The sequence below is a fragment of the Tyto alba genome, unplaced genomic scaffold, assembly GCF_018691265.1.
Source record: "Tyto alba isolate M040663 unplaced genomic scaffold, T.alba_DEE_v4.0 Super-Scaffold_13, whole genome shotgun sequence".
Taxonomy (NCBI): Eukaryota; Metazoa; Chordata; class Aves; order Strigiformes; family Tytonidae; genus Tyto; species Tyto alba.
The window spans coordinates 7,911,026-7,938,456 of record NW_024881275.1 but is presented as its reverse complement, the minus strand read 5'-3'; the positions used below and the strand labels follow the sequence as shown (position 1 = coordinate 7,938,456).

Below are 27,431 nucleotides of genomic sequence, written 5' to 3'. Positions count from 1 at the left end.
TCGATAAATGCTCTGCTTTGGTGGGAACAGAGCTGGGTAAATGAAATTGATTATTCTTTTTTGCTTTCCAAAACATGACATGTTATTTCTTTCAGTACTTTACCACTATGTAGCTATAGTAATTCTAAATGGTAGGCTTCAGATATCCTCTTTTCATGTTTATGGACCTTCATGTTTATGGACCCCTCTGACTTACAAAGAGTCATGAAATAATGTTGTGAATTAAAAAGTAAAGGGGGAAAAAAATGCCTACTGTGATCTCAGCTCACTCTGGGTCTCATTCCCTGCTCTGACCCATTTTCTTCTAAGATGTGTGCAGGTGGATTTATCCTGCTTTCCATGTCTCTCAGTAGTTGTTCAGGCAGGCCAGGCAATCCAGCACAGAGGCTGCTCTTGACCTTTCTCTTTTGGCTGTTACTAAATGGGCCCTTGGGGGTGGATCAGCGGAGGTGCATCTCATTGCAGTTAAGCATTTGGCCAACATTTGCTGACATGAACCCTTTTCCCTTGGTAAGTGTTTGAAAGGTGATGTTATCACCCAACTGCTACATGCCCCTCTCCTGCAACATCCCGCTTACGTCAAGGGCACCCTTGTGTGAGCAAATGTCATTCATGTAACCCAGTGAAATAGGATTGGACACTGCAGCAATTATTTTCACTTCCCTCACCTCCTTTTCACTATCTCATATTACCTGGGCTCCTGTCAGTGCACCAACTTGTTATTCCCTTTACACTCTGGGCTCACTGCAGGCAGCAGGACGTCTCTACCTTCAGCTTCAAGGTCAGTTTAACTACTTATACTGCTTTTCTAGTTTCAAATGGTAGCATTTCAGATATGAGCATTATTAAAAAATTAATTCAAAGCACCACAGGATATGGTGTAATTTGGTAATAATTTATTGATACGCATAAATACCTGGTGCAAGAAAAAATGTGTCAGCCCACTGTGCAGATGCTTCAAATGCTGACTCTTAAGTATGTTTAAGTAAGGGAAAAATAAGCCCATTTGCAGATGTATAACAAGTTCACACAAAAACATCTCTAATTCAATAAGGGTTTTTTTTGTGACTTTGATTGTAGCTCTCTGCACTGCAGAGATGAGGAGTTTATGCTGTAAAACAGTGTCTGATTCAGAAGGGCAAGCACTCCCTGCACCATCATTGGGCTTTAGTAGGATAATTTGGGCTCCTGAGTCTCACCAGGTTAGGTCTGACCTGTCAGACCTTCACCTGAAAGAAATCAAAAATCATGGTGCTTCTAAGGGGTAGTTGTCTCATCTATGAAGAGTCACAGTCTTTTCCATGACTTCTCTATTGACATGAATCTACTTACAAATTCATAGTTTGGAAATTTTTTTTCCAAATTATTAGATTTTTATAACCATTCCCTGACCTCTGTCATTATAAGGAGAAAGAAACTGAAATTTAATTGATTTTTCATAGAGATATTCCATGCTGTGATTAAGGCATAGTTAGAAAGGTGTCTGCACTGGCATTGTTTCTGCACTCTGGAGACTGTATCTTAAACCCAAACTAGTCAAAAAGGTTTGAGTCTTGCTCAGGATGAGCTATGAGAAACTGAAAAAAACTACCAATATTGCTTTATGAGATTTAATGTTTGAATTTACATCTTATCCTCTGAACCTATAGAGTGATACAGCAAACCAAGAGCAATAAACTGTTTTCTGGGCATCTAAAAATGGTCTCTCGTGCATGTAGTCACTTGTGACATTTATTGCAGATATTTCTAAGGTGCCAGCAACTTCCATAGACGGGCAGAGAAAACTTTCCACTGGCATCTGTAGCCTTTAACTCAAGCTAAGGATGACTCAAAGGACTTACTTCTCAAATATAAAAGACCAGCCTCCTTCTCCCTCCACCACGTGAAAGCTCATCTCACTGCAATGATACCGTTAGCTAAACAGCTTAACAGTTTAAGACGTGCGTATACCTTATTTGTGATTATGAGCCTGTGTGAACTTCAGCTATCACTCTGCCATTCCTCTAAAATGTCACTCAGGATCACATGGTGTGACAATTAATACCACCCAAGACACGGTTCAAATATTTAATCTAGTTCTATTTCTAGAAATGTCACTGTAACCCTCATACCTTCCTTCTCTCCTTGGCTAAAAGCACATGTGCTGCCTAGCGTGAAATATAAGATAAACAATACCTGTTTTCAAACCCACTAAGAGAAAAACAGAGCTGACAACTTCCTCTTTAAAAGAAGTTTAAGAAAGTGAAGAATTAATAGCACAATAATTATTTTTTTTTTTAATATTAAATGTAGTTCGCAAGTTCCATAAAGGGTAAAGAGGTGATTTGTGCATTTCTGATGATTCACTCTCCTCTGAAGTTCACAGAGAGGGCTGCAGCAGCTTTGGCTGTGTGCAGATCACAGGATCTCCGTATGCACAGCTGAGCATGGTGATAGTTGTGAATAAAATGTCCTGGAGACCCTCTGCAGCCTTTGGCCACAGCAGCTATGTCAGAGTTTTCTTCACTTATTGATTTAAAAGAAGGACCTTTTTAGTGCTGGTGAGGAACCTGCTGTACAAAAGCCATATTTCTTCTCCAGAGTACCTTCACCTTCAGCAGAGGCTTTAATCTAGGTGTGTCGTGAATAAGAGGGAAAAGTGGTTTAAGGCCCTGAAATAGGCATTCTCCATTTTATTTCATACTGGGGCTCAAACTGTGTTTACAAATAGCCTCTCCACCTTAAATGATACCTGCAATCCTTTGGGCTGTTTCTCAGCCAGCATCACATCTGCAGTAGTGACTTACTAAATCTTGCTGTTGGCTTTTGTCTCCGCCTTCTGGGCACAGTGGATGATACATATATTAAAATACAGTTTTAAAACCAGAATAGACTCCAGGCAGGATATTAATGTCCTGTAGGTAGCTGAGCATGTCTTGGAGGAGAGCAGAGAGATAAAGGCTATGACCTCTAAGATCATGACCTTTCAGACACATTTTGCTGATTCACTGGCCACAAGTTATCATGGTGTATTGGAATACTGCTTTAGGAAAGGCAGTGCTGATTTGACTCTGAATTTTTTTACCCTTTATGGTGCCAATGTGGTGAGAAAATGAGAATGAAGAAATTTTGTTTCCGGGGACACTTAACACTACATGCTGTACAGATTAGTGGCTGTTACTTTAAGTCGGTGTTGCATTTACTCCCCTCACAATTAGCCACTGCAGACATTGATCCACAAGATGACTTCTAAGGAATGAATCAAAACTGTTCACTGTAGGAGGGAACCTGGTGTGTGGAAGATGCACAGCAGCTGTTTCTGAGCCAACTGTTCTATATTTCTTCTCCCCTGCACAACAGCATTTTTGCTTTCTTCAAATGATAGTACAAGTACAAATGACCTTGGAAATAAAACTTTAAAAGACTTGTTGCCAGTGACAAATTCCACTCTCAGAGTTACTGAGTTGTGTTCCATGCCCTGGCGTTAAGCCAAAGGCATGTGTAATCCTGGAGGCATACAAAAGACGTTTTAACTAGTTATCATGAGGCAAAGCCAGCATCCAAAGTATGAGCAGAATGACATAATAAGGGGGAATGTGCAAGGCAAGTTGTCCAAGCATTTTGTAAAGCTGTTAGATTCAAATACCAGGAGCCTTCAAAGTGTCTTTCAGCACACTTGACTAATAAGAAAAAAACCCCAAACCTTCCCTGCCACTTTACATGTAGAAAATCCACCTGATGCTGGATACTAGCTGAGATGTATATCTTACCCTCCACCTTCATCAGTTAAAGGATGCCCAACTGAAGGAGAGGAAGACAGACACATTATAATTGCTGAGTGACAGTAGAGCAGATCAGCCCTGACCATGGTAAAGAAAAGCAGGAGACAAATTACATGAACAGGACCACTACATGAGAGCCAGCAACCCTGGCACTCACATTTGAGAGATGATGAGCCACATCCGACCGTGATGCTGTGTGCAGCAGAAGTAGGTGCACCCTCCCAGTTACAGCACAGGCTGGCACCACAGTGCTCATGAGGTCTGTTTTTTGCATTTCTGCCATCTGCCAAGGGTTTTGAGAAGCTCATGCTCTTCTCTCCCTGATGTTCCCTGACTGCTCTTCTTTCCACCAGGCTACAACAAGGTCAGTGCTGTCCTAGTCTGAGGACTTAAGCTAGCACTCCAATTTATATTTCCCCTCTGCAAAATACCAGTTCTTATTTACTCCCTTTGGGCTGCTGTGCCTCTTGATGTGTCAGCTTCTGCTGATCTGCATACAGAATATATATATATGGTGCTCCAGCTTTGACATAGACTTACATTGAAACAGTTCAGTTTAGATCACACCTCTGAATATTTCTTACACAATATGCCAAAATCCCTACATCATCAAATTAGTAATGAAGAAGCTGTCTGACTCTTAATGTGCTGATCCATTACATTTAGGAAAAACAGTCTTATTACTATCAGAGTATTATCTGAGTGACACATGCTTGAGGACTCATGTCATGAATCCTAAGAATCTTGTTAAAATCTATTAAAAAAAGTTATTTTTATACCTCAAAAAAAGGTGTTGTATCCAATACCATAGAAATTAGACCTTGTTTGGACAACTGAAGAAGAGATATTCACAGAACTAAAAATCAGTGCAGGTTTAGGCGCATCTAATTTTGACTTATGTGTTGCTAAAATAAAGTCCAAATTGACATGGTGCATTGAAAGAATGTGAAACTTGTGCAAGGTTAGTGGAGTTATAAACAAACTTAACAGATAAAAAATAATTAAATGGAAAACCATAATTGACAGTTGGGAACCATTTAAGAATATTTTATCAGTACACTCAGAATCCCAGAACAGAGGAGAAAACTCTGCTTATTAGGAAGCATACCAGTTTAAAGGGAAAGTGAAAGTAATAGTAAAAAAATTGATGAGACTGATAGACACTTAAGTTAACCAGCTTCCTGGTATTGCAGACAACCTCATCACATAATCTTACTTGGAAATACATCTATGATGGTGTCAGATAGAGTTCCCTGACTGCTCCGGTCAGGAGGATCCCCAGGCCATGCTGAGGACTGCAGTCATCACTCCCTACCCGCGGTGCAGGGGACTGTGACTCCCCAGAGAGGCCAGCACTTGGCAGGCAGAGACCACGGCGTGCACTGCTGGTGAACCGCTGCTGGTCCCAAGGGGCTGACAGGACCTCCGAATGTATAAGCTATTTAGTAGAGAGCTGCTCTGCTGCTTCTATGCTGGGGACCTGGTATGAACATTACTGGGGTGAAAGGGCCGTTCCAGTATCAGGAGGATGTTGAGGATGAAACAGGAGTTCTGGGTGGAGCCATAGTGATTAATAAATCTTCAAATATGATAAAAAACTGATAGAGAGACATCAGAAAGAACTAGTTATTAAGTAGCTACATGTGGAACAAACAACGAGTAGAAATTTCTACAACAAACTGATAAAAGTAATAACATAGGGCAGAGATTCAAACTGAAGATAAATGCAGGCCAAAAATAAGAGTTTTGTTATTTGTTTGGGGTTTAGGTTGTTTGTTTGTTTGTTTGCATTTTTTTGATTCAGAAACTCCTTTATCTTATCCAGACCATACTCTCTCTATATAGTTTTGAATGCAAGATGGATGCTTTCCTAGTGCAAGTGTTTTCCTTCCAACACACTTCATCAGTGCAGGCAAGCACTCTATTCCTTTTCAAGGGTTAAAAATTATAATCACATAAGTTCTTCTGATCTTGAAAAACTATTCTTTCCCCTTTCCAGCTGCTCTATGGTAGCACCATAGGCATCTAGAAGAAAATGGATTTTCAATCATCATGAGCACAAGAGAAGACCCTTAGGAAACTCTTACAAAAGAAAAGTGTGCACTTTCATCTTTTAGGCTGTGCAGTAGTTAAATTTCCCTGAAGAAAGTGAAATCCTTACAGTGGAGGCCTAATGATAGTCTGCAGTGAAACTGAATCACAGCATGGTATTTCTGGTTCAGTGTTCTTAGAAAAACATTATTCCTTTAATGACACCTTTGGCTGGGATAATTACGTTTCTCTGAATCCACAGAGGTGGTGATGGTGCAAACTTATTGTTAGGGCAGGCTGACATTTTCTGTGGGGAAAAAAAATGGCTGAATCTGTTAATGATTTGAGGTCAGATTTGACAAATGGCTTTGATGAGAATTTTTTTAGGTTGAGACCATTCTGTTCAGACCCTTTCAAAATGCATCTTTTTGAAGTGTTTATTTTGAAGCAACACATTACTTAGAAATCGCACTATTTTTAGAGGAAAAAATAATGAAAAACAAAACAAATTGGTCTTGTTTCCTGTCAAATAAAATGTCTTATTCATTATGCACCCTCATTATGTAAAAACTTTGTTTGCTGAACTTGTACATCAGGTTTTTGTGCAAGTCTATTTGTTCTATTTCGACTGTATGTGGACTACCTGTTCAAGGCATAACGTGGACTCAGTTTGTGCTGCAGTATTATATGCATGCGTGTTCAGAACTATAGCCCACCCTTGTGGCAAGAGGTGTTTGTTGAACTAGGAGTTAGATCATTTTGATATAAAGGATTACAGTCACCATTCCACAGCAGTCCAGATGATGTTTTTCTTCTCATAAGAAATTCTAACTTTCATGTTCCCCTAGACCCTTTGCATTTGACAGTCACAAATGATGGTCCCTGCGATGGCAATGCCACGCTGCAGTGAGAAGGTCCTACCTAAGGAGCAGAAGATCAGGCCATCTGTCGTCTCGCAGTTCCTGCAGGCAGCAGCCACGTGATGCTATGATTGATGCTTGTCAGGTCACCTTCTCAGCAGAGTCACCTTTTCTGCAGGAGTGACTGGGTTTAAAAATCTGAGGAACTTACCGGTAAAGATAGAAACTGAACTTCTGCTTACAGAACTGCAAAATTTGGGGAAGAAAATTTTAGAATGAGGAGTGCTGGGCTTCAATTGTAAGAGGAGATGTGTAGTTAAACATTAGTTTTTTAAAAAAGAAAAAAAAATGCCTGTCTTACTCTGATTTTTTTTTTTTTTTTTTTAGGTAGTTAACCTACGCAGGCTGTGGCATCTCCAGTCTTGGAGGCTTTTAAGAGCTCTTTGAGAAACATCTGTCAGGTAAAGTCTGCTTCAGGTTAGGGGAAAACTTTTCCATTGGGACAAAGCATGCAGCCACAACGGAAGATAAAACCACCAACAAGAAAAAAACTTGCAGTGTGAGATTTTATTAAAAATCAAAAAGGAAAACAATTATATGAGCATAAAATATGCCTTTGATCAGATGTCTAAAATCCAGTCATTCTGTCCCAAAAGTACAGATCTATTTAATGTATCAGACCCTGAAAGGGTGAGAAAACTGCTGATGATGCCTGAACAAGGGAGGATGGACAGTGAAGATGTCCATGCTGAGAAGGTCTGCTTTAGGGATTAAAGCTCAGTATTGTGCATCTAGTCACAGATGGGTATACATAAGAATGAGGAGGGGGCACTTGTACTCATTACGCAGAAGAAGTAAGGTACAACATCTCTGTATTTCCCAGATCAGCCATGTCACAAAGCTGTCACCATTTGGGTTACCAAGGAGGTCTCTTTGCCTTTTCAAACTGGCTCCTTTTATTCCAGGTTCATCCACTTCTTTTTCCAGGTGGTTTATTTTTCTTTCTGTTCACAGACTTTGACTTCTGTTACAAGCCTACACCAGTCACACAGTGTAGTTCAGCCTGAAAGTCAAGGATGTGAAGCTACTTCAGACACCCATGGTATTGTTTGCACACCACTTTTTGCAGAAGGTTTGCTCTGCTCAGCTGCTCTCAGGATCTGGCACTCTCTTATCCAATAGCTGTTGCAAGGGCAAAGCAAAGGATGTAAGAAGCACTGAATCAGCAGCTAAACAACCTTAAGCTTTTAACAGCTTCAACAAGCACAGTAAGCCTTCCAAAGAAATCACAGAAAGTAGCTTCTAGCACCCTTCACCCTTGCAGAGCTCCCGTGTACTTCTCAGCTCCTCCAGAACAAATTAATGCCAAGTGCCTAGGGAAGAGCACACTCTGCTTACCCGCCAATCCTAGACCACAATATTGTGGTGATCCAGAGAGTAACTTTCTGGCTGGGATGTTGCTTCTATCCATTGTGCAACCTTGATCATTGGAAAAGACTTGAAGGTAGAAAAATACGCACCCAGTCAACCAATAGCTGATGTTACAAAGAATGGGACTTTCCCATCACATTACACTAGTACAAGGAATGGAGGTTATGTGAAAATGGCAAAAAATACAGTGCAGCCTTGCCAGCAGATATGTGACATGGCTAAATTTAACGACCTGTCTGAGGCTGCTAGCTTTACCTGTTAGGCTGCACTACATGCTGCAGTCAATAGATGCACTATTCTGGCTGTTTCTGAAGCATTATAATTATACTGTTGTGCCTCACACTTTCTTGTAAGTACATACTGCACACCATTCCTCTAATTTAAGCAGATGTATGGACCAGATCTGTCCCTTAAAGTGACACAGTATTTAGACGCTCCCAAAAAACCCAGGCTGGTGGAGATGTTGAGTGCCTGTGGTCACTGAAGTCATAATTTCATTAAGTGGATTTTGATAAGGCTTCCAGTTTTCAGGACGGGATTTTGACTGCCAGCCAATTCCTTGCAGTGAAGATAGCTGGCATCTGTGAAACAGAACTATAAATACATAGATCTGCCAGGAAAATACATGTATTGTTTCTCAGACACTTAGGTATAACAATAATAGTTCTGTGCAGATTAGTCATAAGCAAATATTTCCAGAGTGTAGGATGGGGATGCTACCCTGTGAAAAGACACAAGAACCATCTGCTAAATACACTCAAAAGAAAGCAGCACCAAGCCCTCCATCACAAACTTCATATTCGATTTTGATTTACAGTTAAACATTCTCCCACTGCATTTTGGGAGGGAGAAAACCTGTTGGAGTCATGAGATCCTGTCCTGCAACTCTCATACAAATGAATTAATGGATAGAAGGGAGCCACTCTCAGACATAAGATACCATAAGGCTGTAGTTGATGATCTGCCTCCTGTCCCAGCTGGGTGTCAGCATGTGTTTCATTATACTCTAGTGCTGTGCAACTAATTCTTGGGGACTTGGAATAATTGAGGAAATTGCAATGTATTCCTGATGGAGATTAAAAAAATGCCTTCCCTGTGTGGTCTCTCCCCGTTTCTGTTTTGGGGAAATTCTTTCAGTAAAAAAATACTGAAAGTTCTGCCAGTCAGTGAGCACCTTTCTCTAAAAGGAAAGTTAGATAAAAGTATATTGCAATTCAAAGTCATGGAGGAGACAGAATAACGATATTCATGTATAAAATTGTTTAAACAAGATACAGGACATGAAACAAATGACTCGAAACACACTTGTGTTTCTCATCTCACATAGGTGACTAAAGTACAAAAAAGATACTTCTTTGCAGCAGAAAACCATACAAGCAGATGAGAAAGTCTTTTTACCAAGTGAGAAGACATAGATGCAACACTGCATTTTTCTTTAGGCAGGAGTGGAGAAGTTGAAGAAGTATGGGGTATGGGGCTAACAATCCCAGATCAACATGAAAATTATTGGAAATTAGAATACTCCGTTCACTGAAAATAAAACCAAATGCTCTGAGGTGTTTAGTTTAACCTCTGAAAGAATGGTGAAGAGATTGCGTAAACAATTACATTTTTAAAACTTTGAAAAAAACAACTGAAGCAACATATCCTGGTGGAAAGGTCATGTTTTACCATAAATCTTCCATGCCCACTTCCCAGAGATGATTTACCAGAGTCCAATTTTAAGAATAAGCTTCTGTCAGTGACACAAATTGGAATTTGTGTCCTTTATTTGAACAGGAGTTGTATCTTCCTGAGGAAGTCACAGTCACTGGCAATATTAGTCAAATTATGATTTTTGGAAGAAAAAATGTGCATTGTCTTCTTCAGACTTTCACAGAACATGCCATTTTCTCTGCTAGATTTAGAGATCTACTGTACTCCAGACATAATTCCAGCAGAATTAAATAGAAAAAAAAATGTATAGAAAAAAATACGTGTAAATGCTAACCATTTTCCTGAACATAAGAGCAAATCAATAATAAAAATAAATATCTTCTCTTATAAGGCTACCATTTAAAGTGAGGGTTTATTTGTCATTTGCACTGCATGAGTACTTATAGGTTGACATTAGGCTGTCTTCTCTTCCAGACATCTTATCCTCCAAGAGGAATGGCTAGCACATTCTGTCGTCTTCTGGCTGGCCGTGCAACCACTGCACTCTTTGCAGCCGCGGGCGCAGGGGTGCTAACCACAGGGTACCTCCTCAACCAGCAAAATGTGAAGGCTGCTGTTCAGGAAAAACGGAAACTCTTCCCTCCGAGGTAAGGACTTGGGGTTAGGCAGTCAGCTGAGCACAGCACTCTGTTAACTGGATTAGGAGCAATGTTTAACTCTGTGGAGGAAGAAGGTCCCTATCAGAGCTGCAGAGTCCTCATGTGGCCGTGCTGTCTGTGTGTCTGTCCATGGGATGTGTGACCTGAAAAACAGCATCCTTTATTAATAACCTCAGGTTTAGGTAGCACCAACAATGGCCTTCAAGACCAGAAAGCAGGCATGTGAGATATCAACACTGAAAAGATAACATTGCCAAACAATGACAAGCCTAATAAATGTTTCAAATTTTAGGCAGAGCACTGTACTAGTCCTTATTTTATCTCATCAGCTATCGAGTATTTTGCAGCACAACCGATTGGACTAGCTAATTATACGGACTCTACCACTAGGAAATGTGAAAATATTTTCATTATGCAAGTAGTAAAGAAATCTCCCATATAACTTCTGTGCTTGAAATACTCCTAATTCTGTTACAAACTGGGTGGGTGATGATTAGAAACTAATTACAGACCTTCTTCTCTGTAGATTGACTGCTGGCCATACTTGTGAAAAACGATATGCATCAGGGCCTGACTGACCTTTTTTTTTTTTTTTTAAGTAGTAATTACTATCCCAGTTAGGATATATTCTTATAGAAATAACAGTTGTGCATAAAGCAAATCACTGCTAGTACAAGGTAGATGTGGTCTGACTCAGTTGCAAAAATTACTTGCTACAGAGTAACATATTTATTTTCCCTGGTTTAGTGCACCATGTAGCTTTCCATAAATATTAATGCCATTAAAGCAAACACAGATATTGTAGAAGAATGAGCTAACATAGATCAGACAGTCCCACTGATGTCCACGAAGCTGTGAGAGCATCTGGGCTCTGAATTACACAGAACTTGTTCAGCTAAACTTAACTCCCTTCCTACTTGAACAAAACAATGCTAGAGCTCTTTTATTTCTGAATAGAAGTGTCTCAGCAGAGATTTAATGGGGCCTAGTACACTTCCAGAGCTCATTTGGATTCATTTTCCTGGTGGCCCTGAGTAGTAGAAAGCTGCAATTGCCTGTCAGTGTGGTGGCCCACTGGTGTGCAACGTAGGGTACTTTCAGTGATGAATCTTCCTTCCTTCCTTCCTAAAATTCAATGCAACATACAAAGGAAGAACTCAGTATACTTTTAAACCACGCTGCCTAGTGTGTACTTCATGATCCATTTAATAGCTTCGAAAACTAGCAAGGATTACTCTTCAAAGGTGCCACATTAATTGCTTGGGATTCTTACTCTCTTCAGCGCAGACTATCCTGATCTCCGCAAGCATAACAACTGCATGGCTGAGTGCCTCACACCAGCCATTTACTCTCGGCTAAGGGACAAAATGACTCCCAATGGCTACACCCTGGACCAGTGCATCCAAACCGGGGTTGACAATCCTGGCCACCCTTTCATTAAAACTGTGGGCATGGTTGCAGGTGATGAAGAGTCCTATGAGGTAAGACATTTCCACAATACTGTCGTACTTGGTTCAGTATTTGTGGTATTGTTCACAAGAGTTTGTTAAATGAAGACAGATTCCCAGTAGCGTATGTTCTCCTAAGATAAACTTTATCCTAGAGACTACATAAGGGGCAGGCCATGTGCATAAAGATGGGGTTTTCCATCCTCTTGCTTATTAGGAAATGCATGAATATGAGGTGTTACTACAGGTGCCCTCTCTGCTGCAACTGAAGTTAATAAAATGCACCTGTTCAGGAGAAGCTGCTACCTGCCTTCAGCAGCTGCCCTCCTTCTTACAACTGAACTTATTTTATGGCAAATCTGTGCAAACTTGAAACACACAAAATAAAGGTAATGTGGAAATTACACTGTGTAATTTCCACATTACCTTTAGAGTCAGAAGTGAAACAAAAATATCTTCTGGAAATTGCCAGACATCAATAAGCCACAGCTTTGGGATTGTTGTGGTTTGAGGCCAGAGGGCAAGTGAGCACCACACAGCTGCTCACTCACCCCTTCCCCTCATAACTGGGAAGGAAAAAAATAAAGAACAGTTCATCACCAACATACGGACAGGAGGGATGGCTCACCCATTATTGTCACAGGCAAAAGACAGACTCATTAGTGGAAGAAAAAGAGCATCAATTTAATTCAGACACTAACAACAACAACACTTGACAGAGTAGGACAATGAGAAGCATTACCACCTCTTAAAAACATCTTCCCCTCACCCCTCCCTTCTTCACAGGCTCAGCTTTGTTTCCAATTTCTCTACCTCCTCCCCACAGAAGCACAGGGGGCAGGGAATGGGGGATGCAGTCAGACCTGCCACTCTTTCTTCCTCAATGTGATGGCTCCTCACATTCTCCCCCTGCTCCAGTGTAGTGTCCCTCTCACAAGAGACAGTGCACCATGAAATTTCCCTGTCATGAGTCCTTCCCACGGGATGCTGCTATTCCCATGCTGATCCAGTGTGGATCCCTCCTATTTATTCCAGTCCTCCCACCAATGAACTACAACAGCAGGGGCTGCTTCTCCCGATGGAGTCCTGGCCTCCTTCGGGCATAATCACTTGCTCCAGTGTGGGGTCCTCCACAGGCTGCAGGTCAGCATCTGTTCCACTGGTGACCTCCATGGGTGGCAGGAGGGGTGGCCCTGCTGTCTCCCCACAGGATAAAGGGGGGTATCTACACCAGCACACCTCCCCTGCTTCCTCCTCTTTCCTTCCACTAACCTTGATGTTTGCATAGGTGTCTACTCCACAACTTCTGACAACTCCAACTCTTCCTCCCAGGTTCTCCTTCTTAAATATATTATCACAGAGTGCAGCCACCATTGCTAATTGGCTTGGCCCTGGCCAGAGATGGGTCTGACTTGGAGCTGGGAGAGCTTTCGAGAAGTTTCTCACAGGGGCCACCATTGTAGCTCCCTCCTACCAAAACTCCAGCACACTTAAATCCAGCACAGAGATCATGATGAAAACTGAAAACAAACAGCATTAGGGTGTACAGTTTTATTTAACTCTGGAATAAGGAGAATAGGACGAGAGAAGAAAATTCTTGTTTTTATTGTCCTCTGTGATCTGCTATCTTCAGTCTACCTACAATAGTATCTATTATTGTACAGTCTCCTAACAGTATCCCAAACACTGAACTGCTGAGGATGGACTGGGACTTCTGACATTCTGGACTATCAACTCCTGTGGTTTGGTTTACACATTTAGATGTGCCACTGCCACTGCTCCTCATCTGCATGAAGGTGTGGTTGTGATCAGTGTTGACTCAACTGAGCAAAGTGGCTTTAACAAGGGCTATTATCCCATGGCATGGAAGACATAGGGCATGACCTAAAACCAAGAGGCAAGCTTCCAGGTCACTCTGGGTGTGTTCTGGTTGGTAAAACATCCTGAAACCTAATCTGGTTGCCACCACATCCAGTATCTGCCTGTGGTAACTAGAGTAAGCTTGTAACTTAAGTAAGGTGCAGTTGCACCTTCTGTTGTGAAGACAAGCAACCACTACAGAGCACTGTCTAGGTCAAGATCACCCCTCCTTTTATATTTACCCCTGCCTGCATTTGCAAAGCTCCCTTTATGTCTGTCACCCAGGAGCCTGTACCAGGTGACTTCTCTTGTGGCTGAAGCTAGTGCTTTGAGATGTTTCTGTGATGCTGCAGACTCCTTCTAGATTCTTTTGACTCCATAGGTGTTTGCTGATATTTTTGACCCTGTCATTAAAGTGAGACATAATGGCTATGATCCACGGACAATGAAGCACCACACAGACCTGGATGCATCCAAGGTAGGATTGAAATAAAACAATGAGACAAAAAAGGCTCAGGGGTGCTTCTTATAGTGATGATATTGTATGCAATAGTATTTTTCTTTTTTCTGATCCAACTCCAGGGACACAAATTTTAGAGCTAAGGAAAGTAGTGTGCCACCCACGGCCCTACCAGCAAGACAGCTACATCCCTGCCTTGTTCCTAGCAGGGGGATCAATCCCAACTGTACTAAACATTTGGGCCACAGTCTCACTTGGCACTGTGGATCTGTTCATGAGCTTACAGATAGTTGCGTATCTAAGGGTTGGAATGAAAGCAGGAGCTGATCCAATATGCCCACATATATGTAATCAAAACTTACCTGCTGCTTAGTATTTCCTTTATAGTTCAACTATATCCTTGTTTAGCATCTTTGGGGGCTTTCCTCTTTCTTCCTTACCTGGATGCCTGCCTCTGCCCATATCTGTGTTTCCAAAAGCCATGCAGATTCCTCCATATTTTGGGACCATGAAGGATTAGCTGGTTACTCTACCACATTCCTTCAGTCAAAGAAACATGTTGTTCCTAAAAAAACCTCCTGGTGTCTGAAATTCTGAGGGGCTCCTGGTATCCTGAGTATTTGTGATCTTATGGAAAGGTTGTCATGCTTGGGCAGAGAGATGCCCCTATTTTTGAAGGATGGGATATGGGTTTTTTCAGTAGGGGATGTGGGTGAATTAATAAATCATTCTTTCTTCAGATCACCCATGGTCAATTTGATGAGCGCTATGTCCTCTCGTCACGGGTGCGGACTGGCCGCAGCATCCGTGGCCTCAGCCTTCCTCCTGCCTGCAGCAGGGCAGAGCGGAGAGAGGTGGAGAACGTCGTGGTCACTGCACTCTCTGGGCTGAAAGGAGACCTCTCCGGAAAGTACTACAGCTTGACCAATATGTCTGAGAGGGATCAGCAGCAGCTTATTGATGTAAGTATAGCTCCAGTGCTGACACCACCTTCATTTACTCTCGTTAATCTTCATCCTTCTTTGAGGTACAGGCTTTCCTTTGTGGCTAAGGAGGATAATCACAGCATTAACCTAGTAGTTAATGGCCTGATGATATTTTTAATATAATGTCAAAACATCCAGGGTCTATATTTTGGCTAAGTACATAACTGCGTAGGTCCAAAATGTGGAGTTGTACTCCAGACAGCAAGATTTGTGCCAAATCAAATATACATGGCTGCTACCACTTCTTTGGACAAATAATGAAGTAAATTCAGGACTTTCTCTTGGTCATTTCCTTGAGCAAAGATTGATATTTTCTATATTAATAGCCATTCTAACTAAAAATACTACATTAAGGTAAGCATTATGTATTACCTGTATTCTAGATTGTTGGGGTGAGGGGCTTTGGCTGAAGTTTTTTTATGTCAAAACTACACTAAGTCCAATATCACCAAAATGCCTGTAGCCTGCTGGACCCTGACTTTTTCCCAGTCCTCTAACTGTATTTAAGGACTTGAAGGATCAGGCCCATAACAAGAGTGCTCATTGTCACACAGATGGAAACACAAGGATTTCCATCACTGATTTTGTCACAGCATGTGACATGTCAAACAAACCTTGAATGTGTTTTTTAAATATCCAAAGGAATGTCTGTACCCTGTTAGCTATATTCATGGCACATTAATACATAACATCAACCAAAAGGGAGCTGATGAAATAACATAACTATTTTTAACCCTGGAACTAGGTGTCTCAGGCTGTATTAACTAGTAGTTAAGAATTTATGTGAGGTCAGTAACTTTTTAATCAAATGTCCATGGTTATATGTTTAATGACAAGAAGTTGATGACCTATCGTAGGTTTTATTTCATTAACTTGTTTTTACCAGGAGAGAGCTTCTCCAAAAGCAGAGGACAAAATATGAGTGTGGAGAATATAATTCCTTCCTGGTTTAAGGTTAATCATTTGGGAATTGGAATAAGCTTCAGTGATTCAGCACCTTATCTTGTTTTCTTTGGTTTTGTGGTGATGCAGATGTATAGAAATTAAGGCATTGAATGTTACAACCTCAGATTCCTTCTTTAATTCATATCACTGCTTACCTCCTCCAGTACTTTAGGATCTTGAACCTCTGTGGTATCAGGCTTTCCACCAGCCTTTAATAAACACGATTTGATCTCAGTAAGACCAAATCAGTGCTATCTGATTGCTAGCACAGAAGTCATTTGGTAATTTGCAGATTTGAGCCATATGTGTTTAAGGGAAACTAATAGTGCTTAGCTGTTTTCTTGAAAAAAGGGGAATTTTTCTTTCAAGAAAAAATAACAAGTGGAGGAAGCTGAGGAAGGAAATGTTGTGCCCCTGCAATGAGCAAAGAGAACTCCATACCTTTTCTTTCTGCACGGTTGGGGTTCTGTCTGCATCATATCCATCACAGGGTGCTGAAAGATGAAAATCTAAAATTCTCCACTAAGGGTAAAAAGAAGTAAAGCATATCAACTTGTCTACCATGTCACATTTATTCTGGATAGCTTGTCTTACTATTCTTAATTAAATCCTAGATTTAAAAAAACCCAAAACACCAACCAGTCTGCACCTCCACCCCCACCCACTCCCTCCAATATTTGATACAGCAATGACTGATGAATTAAGAACTAATAATTTTTCAACACATACATGAAAATCAAATACTTATTTCCTTTGTGAAAAAAAAAGCAGCTCAATTTAAAAAAAAACTCTAAATGATCTGAAATGTGGTAAGTCGATTGCACAGCAAGTACTACATTTATTAAATCAGAAATAGCATCTCTGTTAAGAAACAGAACAAGTCTGTGATTCCAAAAGGTCAAGCTTAGCACTGATTTAATTCCTACCTTGAATTCATGCTCAGAATAAATTGCTAAATCTCTGTGCTGGAGAAATATATTTTCAGAACTACTTTTTTTTTTTTTTTTTTTTTTTTTCCCCTATCATTAAGAACCTGTTGCATTCTCCTACCCTGAAATATGTCTATATGCAGAAAACACCTCTGGTACTAGCAGTCAGATCCCTCCAGAGTACACTTTGGTGTGTTTATGTGGCATTAGGTCCCCACATCCCATTCCTCCCTACATTTGAAAAATATTTTCAGCAAAACATGGACATATTACCAATGTCAATGAGAATCTGCAAGACTCAAGAAAATCACCTCTGTAAAGTGCTTTTAGTTTTCAGAAGAATGAACTAGATTCACAGGTTGTACTGTGATTTACTTATACATTGATTGCCTTCAAGTAAAATGTATTAGACTGCATTATACTGCTTCCTTGAATAAACTTGAATTCTGTTTTGTTTTGTTTTTTTTCTCTCTCTCTCTCCCTTTCACCCCATTTCTGTGTCCAGGATCATTTTCTCTTTGATAAGCCAGTGTCCCCTTTGCTAACATGTGCTGGGATGGCACGTGACTGGCCAGATGCTAGAGGAATCTGGTATGTTGTGTGACATGCAGAAGCTTGTGTTGTGTTTTAAAGATTGTGTTACAATTCTCCTTGCCTGTCCTAACCTTGCAGCCACTCAGTCCCCATACTCAGAGCATATTCAGCTTTCTTTTTAAAAAAATGGGGGTTTTGCTTAATTCAAAACAAACAAACAAACAAAAAATAATCCAGTAATGAACAGCAGAATAGGTAAGACCTTTAAGAAACCTTCAAGAAGCCATCACTAATATCATCCACACAACAGAGCATGATAGGCATGGCTCCTCTTTGGGTTTTTATCTCAATTTTTTCTATTTCTAGATAAAAATTTGATTTGGGAAAGAGCCCATGAGTCACCATGCAGTTGGCAGAGCTGGGGTTACAAAAGCATCTCTAACACCAGATTGTAGCCATGTTGTTGGCTAGGAACCACCAGCCATACAGCTGCAGGACACCACATTGCAAATTCCTGTCCCTCTCCTTACTGCCAAGAGACAGAATGTTATTTTAATTCCCAGAGCTGAAAATAATCCTTTCTTTCCAAATGAACTGGTCAAAAAGGAGATACAGAAGATGAATTTTCTATTTTTTTCTAAGTCTGTTTCTATTTTCACAATGCACTTGACATATTTGCTCCTAAATACGGTGTTTTCTGTGGAGATAAAGGGATAATAGCTCTGAGAATGTGCACACACCCACTATCAGAGGAGGAGGCAGCTGTGCAGTGCAGAGCATCTGCATCCATCCTGGTATACTTCTAGGCATTACCAGACGCTTTCATTCTGGAAAATTAGGCTAAAAAGTTTTCTGATGAATCATCTAGCCTATGTCCTTGCCCTAGGCAGGTTCAGGACTTTCAGAGAGGATGAGACTTTACGTGGAAAAAAACCCCAACTGTTCTCCGAGCCGTATCTGACAACACTGGCTCATGTTCAGAAGCACAGCCAGTATTACTGCAATGAGATAAACTTGTTTTCTGTCGGGGAGCAGGCGCTGTGAAACCTGATCACCCCTGAAGCCTGATGACCTGCTGGAAATCTGTGAGGATTTTTTTATTTCAACAAGCTTCAGATTAGTATCCTGGTCCCCATCTAAATCTGAGGAAGAGGAAAATGATAAAGCTGAGGCATCCCATTCATTGTCTCTACATACAAATAGAAGAAGTACCAACAATACAATTACTATCCAGGGACTCATGAATAAAACAGACCTGGTTTTTGTCTTGTTTTACACGTGAAATATCAGTCAGGCTGGAAAAAGATTCGTATGATTGGAAAGTATTTCAGTAAGCCACATTTGGAAAACTTGCCTTTCCCTGGTAAGAAATTGTTATCAGAAAAAGCATATGTTCTGGAAATTATTTTGTTTATAATGATTGTGATCCTGTCTTTATTATGGGCTGCAGGATTATTCCCACCAACCTCACTGGTGGCGATGACATGGTTTAAGTGCACTTAGCACGGCCTCCCTCCATGGTCCTTAAAGCAATGGGAAGACTTAGTTAAATAAAGGAGGAGGAGCTGAGTCAGGCCAGCATCAGGCTCCTTGGAAAACGCTCCCCTGAACATTTGTACCCGTCTGAAGATGAGGTAACTGGACCTCAGGTGACCATAATGTCAGGGCACAGGATATTTATACCTGCTCAGTGTTGCAGTGGCAAACTCCAAGTGCAAAAAAAAAAAAATGATGTGCAGTAAAAGACTAGCTAAAAATCAGGATCTTGGTGAACTTGAACCTTCAAATTTCATGTGTTTCAGACCCGGTAATATTTCACTGTTTGTACAAATGAGTCTGATCCCATCAATCACCTTCTATGTGTTGTAGAAAGGCTGTAGTAGAAGACAGAAAGTGGACAAAAAGCCAGGAAAAGTGACCTCAGGTTTGACCCAGCACTTATAAACCTTGTCACAACTGATCTGGCTGAAGCAAGAGTGGGTATCTTCAGGCATTTTTATCTTGACTGACAAGCCAACATCGCTAATGTGCTGTCTGGAAGCATCGTGCAGCTGCTGTCCTCAGACACATAACTTGACTGATGTGGGAATTCAGTGTTACCAAGCAATACAGAGAGCACTGGGATTTGATTTAGGGGAGAATACAATTAAGTAAGGGCATATTGCTTGGCCCCCAGCAGCATGTAAATGTTAGCGTTTTTTTCCTTTCTGCACAGTTTACTAAGAACAATAAAAACTGTCCCTGGTGACAGAAGTTGCAGAGCTTGGTTTCTCCCTTTGCTGCAACTCCCAGCCATACTTGTGCTAGAGAACAACACATTTTTCCTCACTCAGCATCATGGCAGCATGATGTGGTCAGAAAAGCTGCTCTTCTTGCTGTGCCCAAAAATCCCACATAATGCCATTGGCATGGAGGATCCAACTGTGAAAGCAGCTCAAATCCCTAACTCCACTGAACAATGATATTTTGCCACACATAACCTCTCCACAGCCCTGAAAGACTGTGACAAAACTACAGATAGTGAGAATTATCTTTCAGGGCTTGTCTTTAAAGCTACTCTAATTTTTCCCTCTCAACCAGGCATAACAATGACAAGACATTTCTCATCTGGATTAATGAAGAGGACCACACCAGAGTGATCTCCATGGAGAAGGGTGGCAACATGAAACGGGTGTTTGAAAGATTTTGCCGTGGTTTAAAAGAGGTACTATCACAATGAGTTTATTACTCCTGTTTGTTTATTCTTGGCCTGTTATCAGCACTGCTTACTGTGGTTCATTCTGAGCTGACATCTCCAGGAGTAACAAAATAAAGTAACACCAGTCCACATAGCAACCCACACTAATGCAGTTAGAAGGAAGCATGGGCAAATTTCTAGCTGAGTTGCAGGGAAAAATAAATAAAATATCTTTGTAGCGGCTCCATTCAAATCTTAAGCACAGGCTGGCTAAAGAAATATCCCTTTTTTTTTTTTTTTTTTTGCCATTTTGTGCCTGCAGGCTGTGGTAAATCATAAATCAAACATTTTATTTGGATTGTTTGATTTGCTTGAATGAAGAATTTATTTGGCCCAGCCTCTTGGTTCTCATCCTTGATGCTGGGAGCGGGGTGGATGTTGCTGAGGTAGTGCACAGGACTCAGAGCTTAGGACCCATGGCTCACTGCCACTTCTGGGGAGATATGGGGGTTTATGATTAAAATACTAAGAACTGATAGCCAGGGTTCCAGGATTTTATTCTGGTCTAGCTATTCACAAAGATAAAAAAGCCTTCATGAGATTGCATGTGGGTAAAACAGTTTTGTCTAGGCAATTCAGGTATGGCTCAAGCCGGCTCTGGGCCCAGCACAGCCCTGTGTACCTCTCTGGCACAGAAAAAGTTGCTTTAACAGAGAAAGTGGACTTTACTGTGTCCCACAGGCAATATAAAAAGCTGCAATGGAACAGGAGATGTGATCAAACACTATTATCCACTACTTCTGTCCACGCCATTCCTGGATGGATTGCCAGAGTACAGGAAAGTCTAGAGGTTAAGCTATGGAAGGCTGAAATGGGCTTGAAATTGTCTCCAAGACTGTAAGAATATTCAGGCTGCATAAATCAAGTATTTCTCCTCACTGGGTCCTTGGCACACTTAATTCACCTGAACTGTGGAAGAACAGCATTTGTCTCCATCGCACTGCTTTTCTTCCTGGGTATGGAAATGCATACTGGATCAGCCTTGGACCGCTTGTTTCATTCATCTCACCTTGACAAGACAGCTTCTCTGGATTTCTAGAGGCACCTCTGTCTCAAAAAATCCCCAGCAAATGTAGGGTTAACACAGCTAACCCCTTCCATATCACTTCACAGACCCCAGACAAAAGAAAACAATGCCAAGCAGGAACAGCAGGGAACTACCACCTCTTGTTTGCGGAAGCAGAGGAAGTTCAGACCGTTCACAGGGAAGCTGGAGTATGTAGTGGATTTAGGAACAGAGAAGAACAAAACTACCTAATGGATGCTTCTTTGGCACTGGGGTGGTTAACTGGGATGTATTAGGTTTCCAAGGTACACTCATGAGACTGACCAGTGTACAGGGTGGTAGCCCAGGTGACATGGATTTCGGATGTTGTTCCCAGGTTTGCTTCTGCTACTGTTCAACATGTTCAACAGCTCATGTTCTACAGAGGTGGATCTGTAGGAAGTGGTCAGTCAGCCTTGGAAACTGCAACCAGAGCAGGTGTCTGAGGCAGGAAATTAGGCCTAGTTTCCCACCATCAATTCTGGTGTCCTCACACAATATAGAAATTATATTAGGAGAGTCCTTTATTCTGTACCCTTCTGCAGAATTGAAGTATTCACCTATATTTGCAGAGGTCTTGTGATCATGAGCTAGTTTATGTATCTGATTCTTCTCTGGAGGAGAAGAGAACTGAATTGAAATTGTTTATGAATTGCAGAAGTAAATCCAGGAAGTGTGTATGAGTGAACAGAGTATCAGACTATTAAAAGTCAACAGACCCTTGTGATTTTTCTGTGGATAATTATTTCACTCTCTTTTCTAATCTGGTCAGAGGTCTACTAATGAAGAGCATTATATACAAGCTATGTTGTCTCCTTATAATGGAAGTGTGGCTATTAATACTAGTCATTTGGAAGTCAAGTGTCCTCCCATAAGAGTCATGGCATCACGTTGAAAATTACACAAAACTCAGTTTCAGCTCCTTTTGTTTGCTTCATAGCATTTGAGTCCTTTGGGCTTGTGTGTTTCAAACTTGCTCCAAAAATACCAAGGTTAGAAGCACATTGCAAAAGCCATATGTCTTATGTGAAAATATAGCTTCATGGGCTAAGGCTATACCAAACCACCATGACAGGGAGTTTTATGATAAAGTGACAAAGAGTCTGCAATCTAGTGGTCATTAGAAAACACTGAAGAAGCCCTTGTAATATACACTGGGGATCTCAGTACCTAATGAATGCAAACATTTGCATCAGATCCAAACTAGACTGTAATTGGGTGTAAATTTATGCAACTCTGCTGGTGTTAGTGAAGTTCGTCAACACAGATACATGGTGAAAAGAATCTCAGCTATAAGCACACATCTTAAAATAAGACATTTGTATGCTGCCCTTTTTCTTTTTTTTTTTTTTTTCCCTTCCCATCATAGGTGGAAAGATTAATTAAAGAGCGGGGCTGGGAGTTCATGTGGAACGAGCGTCTTGGATATGTTCTGACCTGTCCTTCCAACCTGGGAACTGGTTTACGCGCTGGAGTCCATGTTAAGCTGCCCAGGCTCAGCAAGGTACATAAGTAATTTAAAAGGCCAGTGACATCAGTCAGCTCTTCTGATTTATAAAGGAACAAGTGAAAAATGACAGCTTACAGAGACTGCACATTAGCATGATGTGTAACAAGGTCCCAGGGATAAGGCACGACTAATTGAGCACACTTTTATTCTGCGAATTATTGTATTTGTTATGGAAATTAATCTACCCAACAGACAGCCACCAAGACAGGCTGTAATCCAATGACTGAGAAAACTATCCATCTCTGCCTGTCTTTCTGGAAATGCTATTAAGTCATGTATAACATGACTTAATAACATTGCAATGATTTGGCACAATATGAAGGGTAAAAGGCAATAAGCTCAAATCTCTTTTTTCTGACAGGATCCCAGGTTTCCAAAAATCCTGGACAACCTGCGTTTGCAAAAGCGTGGCACTGGTGGAGTTGACACAGCCGCTGTAGCAGATGTATATGATATCTCCAACCTGGACCGCATGGGTCGCTCAGAGGTAATCTGTGCTTTTTTTCCCCTTGATTTTTATTTCAGATCTGTACTGATGTGAGCCAGGTTCCCTCTAGTTGGGTTTCCTCCGCTGACTTCAGTGGAGCCATGGCAGTTTTCACTACTGATGAATCTGGTCCAAAGGAAATGCTTACTCAAGGAAAAATTATTAGCGTGCATGAAGTGTTTCACAAATATTCCTGTCATGACAATGAAAAAAATCAACCTGAACAAGTTCCACAAATGTGACTTGCTTGCATCATGTGCTGAGGATGTCCATGGAGAGCTTGCAGGTGCTGGAAAGGTTTCGCTTTAGTAACAGACATCCCTCAGGACGATGTTTCTCAGTATCACAGCACAAACTCTTAGACCTGCCTGCCCACTGGAGTACCCAGCTATGAAATCAGTGTCCAGCAGTCTCTACAGTGCTGGACACAAGATGTATTTATAAGTTGTACAGGGGGGCAGTGAGCTAGCTACTACACATTGGGCAGTACCCCCTGCAGCTGCTGCAAAATCTTGGAGAAATAAGCAGGGATTGAGTCCTAACACACCCAGGGAATCAGGAACTGAAAGCAAGACTGGTTTAAGTTGTTGTGTTCATATTAGTATTCAGTCTTGTGTTTTCTCCACAGTTAGACATCAGAACAAGGCCAGTCCTTCCACCCCCAAAATAATTGAGGAGGAGGAGTTGGTGACATCTTCACATGTCCTATGTGGCACTGAGCAGAGGAGATGGGAGAGCTAGGTTTAAAACAGTGCAAAGATTTAAATGTCAGCTCTGAGCCCTCCCTGTTGGGGCTATGATTTGTGGGCTATGATGAAATGGGTTTACCTCAGACATTTGTTTTGAAGCTATTTCAGTTTGAATGAATATTTGTTATGCCAGATTGGAAATGACCCTACATCCTGGTGATTCTCCTGCTCTCTTGGGAGACTTGGGTGCCAGAACTCATTCTAGTTTAATATTTAAGTATTTTATAAATCAGAACAGTCCCAAGGAGCAAATCTACTGAAGGATGGGAGAGACACAGCCATGTTAAAGAATTGCAGGCAAAGAGCTCTGCCTGATCCAAACCCTTGCTCCAGGTCACTGTATGTCCCGTGGCACCGCTAAAGCTTTCCTTTCCTCACTGACACCAGGGCTGTGTTCACCCTGGGTCATGTCAAGAACAACCGAGACGAAAATTTACCTTACAAGACCCTGTAAGTCCAGTGATTTGAGCACTCTGCTAGTAGGCAGGAACCACAGGTTCAAACCTTCTGTCAGGCATGTCTTTCACCCCTAGGTGCATGCTGTAACCTCTCAGCTATGGTCAACCAGGCACACCCTGGTGGGACTGGTGTCTCCTGAGGACCCTTTTTCTCCACTAGCAATGCAATACATGATTTAGGCTCATATGACAACCTGCTTGTACATGTCAGGATTTGAAGGGCTGCCTGCTTGCCCAGCAGCAAAATTTTAATTACCCTGGGGGCTTTGCTGCAAGTTAAAACTCCATTGCAAAGAAAGGCATGCTGTCAATGTGTGTCTATCCAAAAAAGCACAGCACTTGACAGCCTTTAACAGCTTAGATACAGATGCAGTCTGGTCCTGGTGCTGCAGTCCAACACCTGAGTTCAGCCTGATTCTGGGTAGGTTTTCATAACACGAATATAACCCTGAGATAATGCACCTGGGTTACAATTAGATTCACACTGGTCCACAGCCAGCCAGCTGGCTTCCCTTCCTCACTCACCTTGGGTTTTCTGCCACTGAAATAGAGCCAAATCAGGTCTTCTGTGATTTCTTAATTGAACATGCCCTTGAACGTCTTCACAGATAAGAGTAATTTGGAATTTTGGAGTTTGACATAGGCAGCTATGTTCCTTTTCGTCTAGACTGAAATATATAAACAGTGAAAAACTATTAACCTGTATTATTTGCAAAAACAGTATGTGACAAAGACATTTACTATACCTGAAACATCAGCATGTGTGCTTGATACTAAAATAACACTAGTAATACAAAAGGATTACACAGCATGATTAATTAATAGGAGTTCTATCAACAGATTGCTTAAACCTATAAATTTTTGCTTATATGAAGATTTCTACTGAAGTCAGTGATGCCTTGTATAGCAAAGAATCAAAGGATTAAGCCAACAGATAAGATACAATCCCTACCTTGAAGATTTTGAAATCTAAATAAGACAAACACAAAGGCATAGAAATTCTTTATTATAAGACATATTTTTTTTCAGTATATAATAAAATAAATTCCATTATGTGTTAAATCTGTTTGCAGAACTGAATTATATTCCCAAAGGTGCAAGATAAAATTGTTTGTATTTTTGCTTTGTTTCACTTACTGGTCAATGCAAACTTAATATGAAATTCCTTTTCCCCTGGAGGGTGTAAATTCAGACCTCTGATTTCCCAACACAGCTGGTCTGTAAAAGACAATAAAATAAACTGCTAAGCCACTGAAATGCTTTATAGTAAAAAGAAATCCCTTGAAAATCAGTGATTGTCACAATAAAGAGACAATGGGATTAGGTCTTCACATTTGGTTTTAACAAGCCAGTCATTAAAGGTTGCTAATGAACCATTTCATGAAGATTAAGAAAAATCAATGCTATAGTTTGCTGGCTATCTATAATACAGGGCCTGTGGTCCTTGTATGCCACTCCCTGTGGAGAAAGCCTGCCAGGGACAAGGCACCTTGTAATCTTCAGCAATTCCGAAAAAGTTTACAAAGACACTGCTACCACCTGCCATATAGAACTGCAAATTTTGGATCCGTTCTGGGACTGGAGCTAGTCCTACCCCTGCCAGTGTAAATGAAGAGCTGAAAACAAAGGGGTGATGGATGATGTGGAGCCAGCATGAGTTTAGGGTGAGTGCCTCTGCTTCAAATATGTGGGTCCTGGGCTTGGCAAAACAGCCTCAGCAAAGCCAGCACGCTTGGCAGAATGAGCAGGACACCTCTCCCCACAGCTCACGAATCCTTGCTGCAGGGTTCACGGTGATCTGCAGGGGAACATATGGTCCTGAACCATGCCTGTGAAGAAGTGCAAGACTTTGGTTTGATGAGCTTTCTCAGGCGCTCTAAATGGCTGTGGCCAAACAAGTAGTCCTGTCATCCTCCCACTCCCAGCCATGTGAAGGACTCCCACCCCGTACCTCCAGCAACATTCAGGGCTGGTGTTAATCAGGGCAATGAGACTCTGTCTTCCTCTCCTTGCACCACCGTCCCAGTTAGTTTCTGTCTGACTCTGTACTCACATAAATGCTCCTGCAAGCACAGAGGCAGTACCAGCCTGGGAGCTGGGAAGACACAGAAACGGCATTTGCTGCTTCCGCAAGAACTGCCCGGTGATGCTGAGCACTCACAGCACTGCTGTTTTGATTTCTTCATCCTAGTATGTTGAGTGCGGGGAACACAACAGGCAGGCATCCCCAGCTGTGCCAGGTATTACGTCTCAGTAAACATCTGGGGAGGATCCTGTACCCTCACGGTGGTCACATTTGAAACAGTTCTCTCCACTCATGCATAAACTTTTTATATAAGGACTTTTGTTTGTCTGCTTTGTTCCTATAAGAATACAAGCAGGAGAAGAATTTGGTTGAAATAACATCAGGGGCCTATTTGAAAATTTCTGTTGTTGGCAGTCCAAAGTCAGGGCAAACAGGAAAAGGGAATTACTATGAGTTTCCACTGGATCAGCACACCTCATGCCCCCTGTGCCATAGGGTGTATGATCTCTATGCTGTGACCCTCATTACTTATAGCTTTAAATGCTGTCATTGTAGTATAAGCCAATTTTCCCTTTCACTTCTAACAGCATTAGCTAAAGCTTCTATTACTACTATTTTCTTCTTGTAGGTGGAGCTAGTCCAGATTGTCATTGATGGGGTCAATTATCTAGTTGACTGTGAGAAGAAACTGGAAAGAGGTCAAGACATCAAAGTGCCACCACCATTGCCTCAGTTTGGCAGGAAGTGATCTTGCTGCTGATGGTGGCAACTGATGGTAAATACAGCTGCCATTCTGACAGAAAGGCACCTCTGTATATCTCTGTATAAATATCTTGTGTAATAAAACACTACCTGATAC

General features: G+C 41.3%; 1 protein-coding gene across 3 annotated transcripts; it reads left to right on the top strand.

Annotated features, from left to right (window-relative positions):
- Nucleotides 1-730: 730 nt before the first annotated feature.
- Nucleotides 731-27,431, top strand: CKMT2 (creatine kinase, mitochondrial 2). Of its 3 annotated transcripts, none has more exons than XM_009973468.3 (11): nucleotides 731-781; nucleotides 7,040-7,113; nucleotides 10,214-10,386; nucleotides 11,681-11,879; nucleotides 14,089-14,184; nucleotides 14,907-15,128; nucleotides 17,532-17,617; nucleotides 20,141-20,264; nucleotides 22,712-22,846; nucleotides 23,214-23,339; nucleotides 27,201-27,431. In XM_009973468.3, the coding sequence occupies exons 3-11, from the start codon at nucleotides 10,235-10,237 to the stop codon at nucleotides 27,318-27,320; spliced, it is 1,260 nt and encodes a 419-aa protein (XP_009971770.3). In that variant the 5' UTR covers nucleotides 731-781; nucleotides 7,040-7,113; nucleotides 10,214-10,234; the 3' UTR covers nucleotides 27,321-27,431. The 3 variants fall into 3 exon arrangements, with proteins under 3 accessions (XP_009971770.3, XP_032851365.2, XP_032851364.2); XM_032995474.2 differs by lacking the exon at nucleotides 731-781 and adding an exon at nucleotides 1,865-1,940; XM_032995473.2 differs by lacking the exons at nucleotides 731-781; nucleotides 7,040-7,113 and having other exon boundaries at nucleotides 10,156-10,386.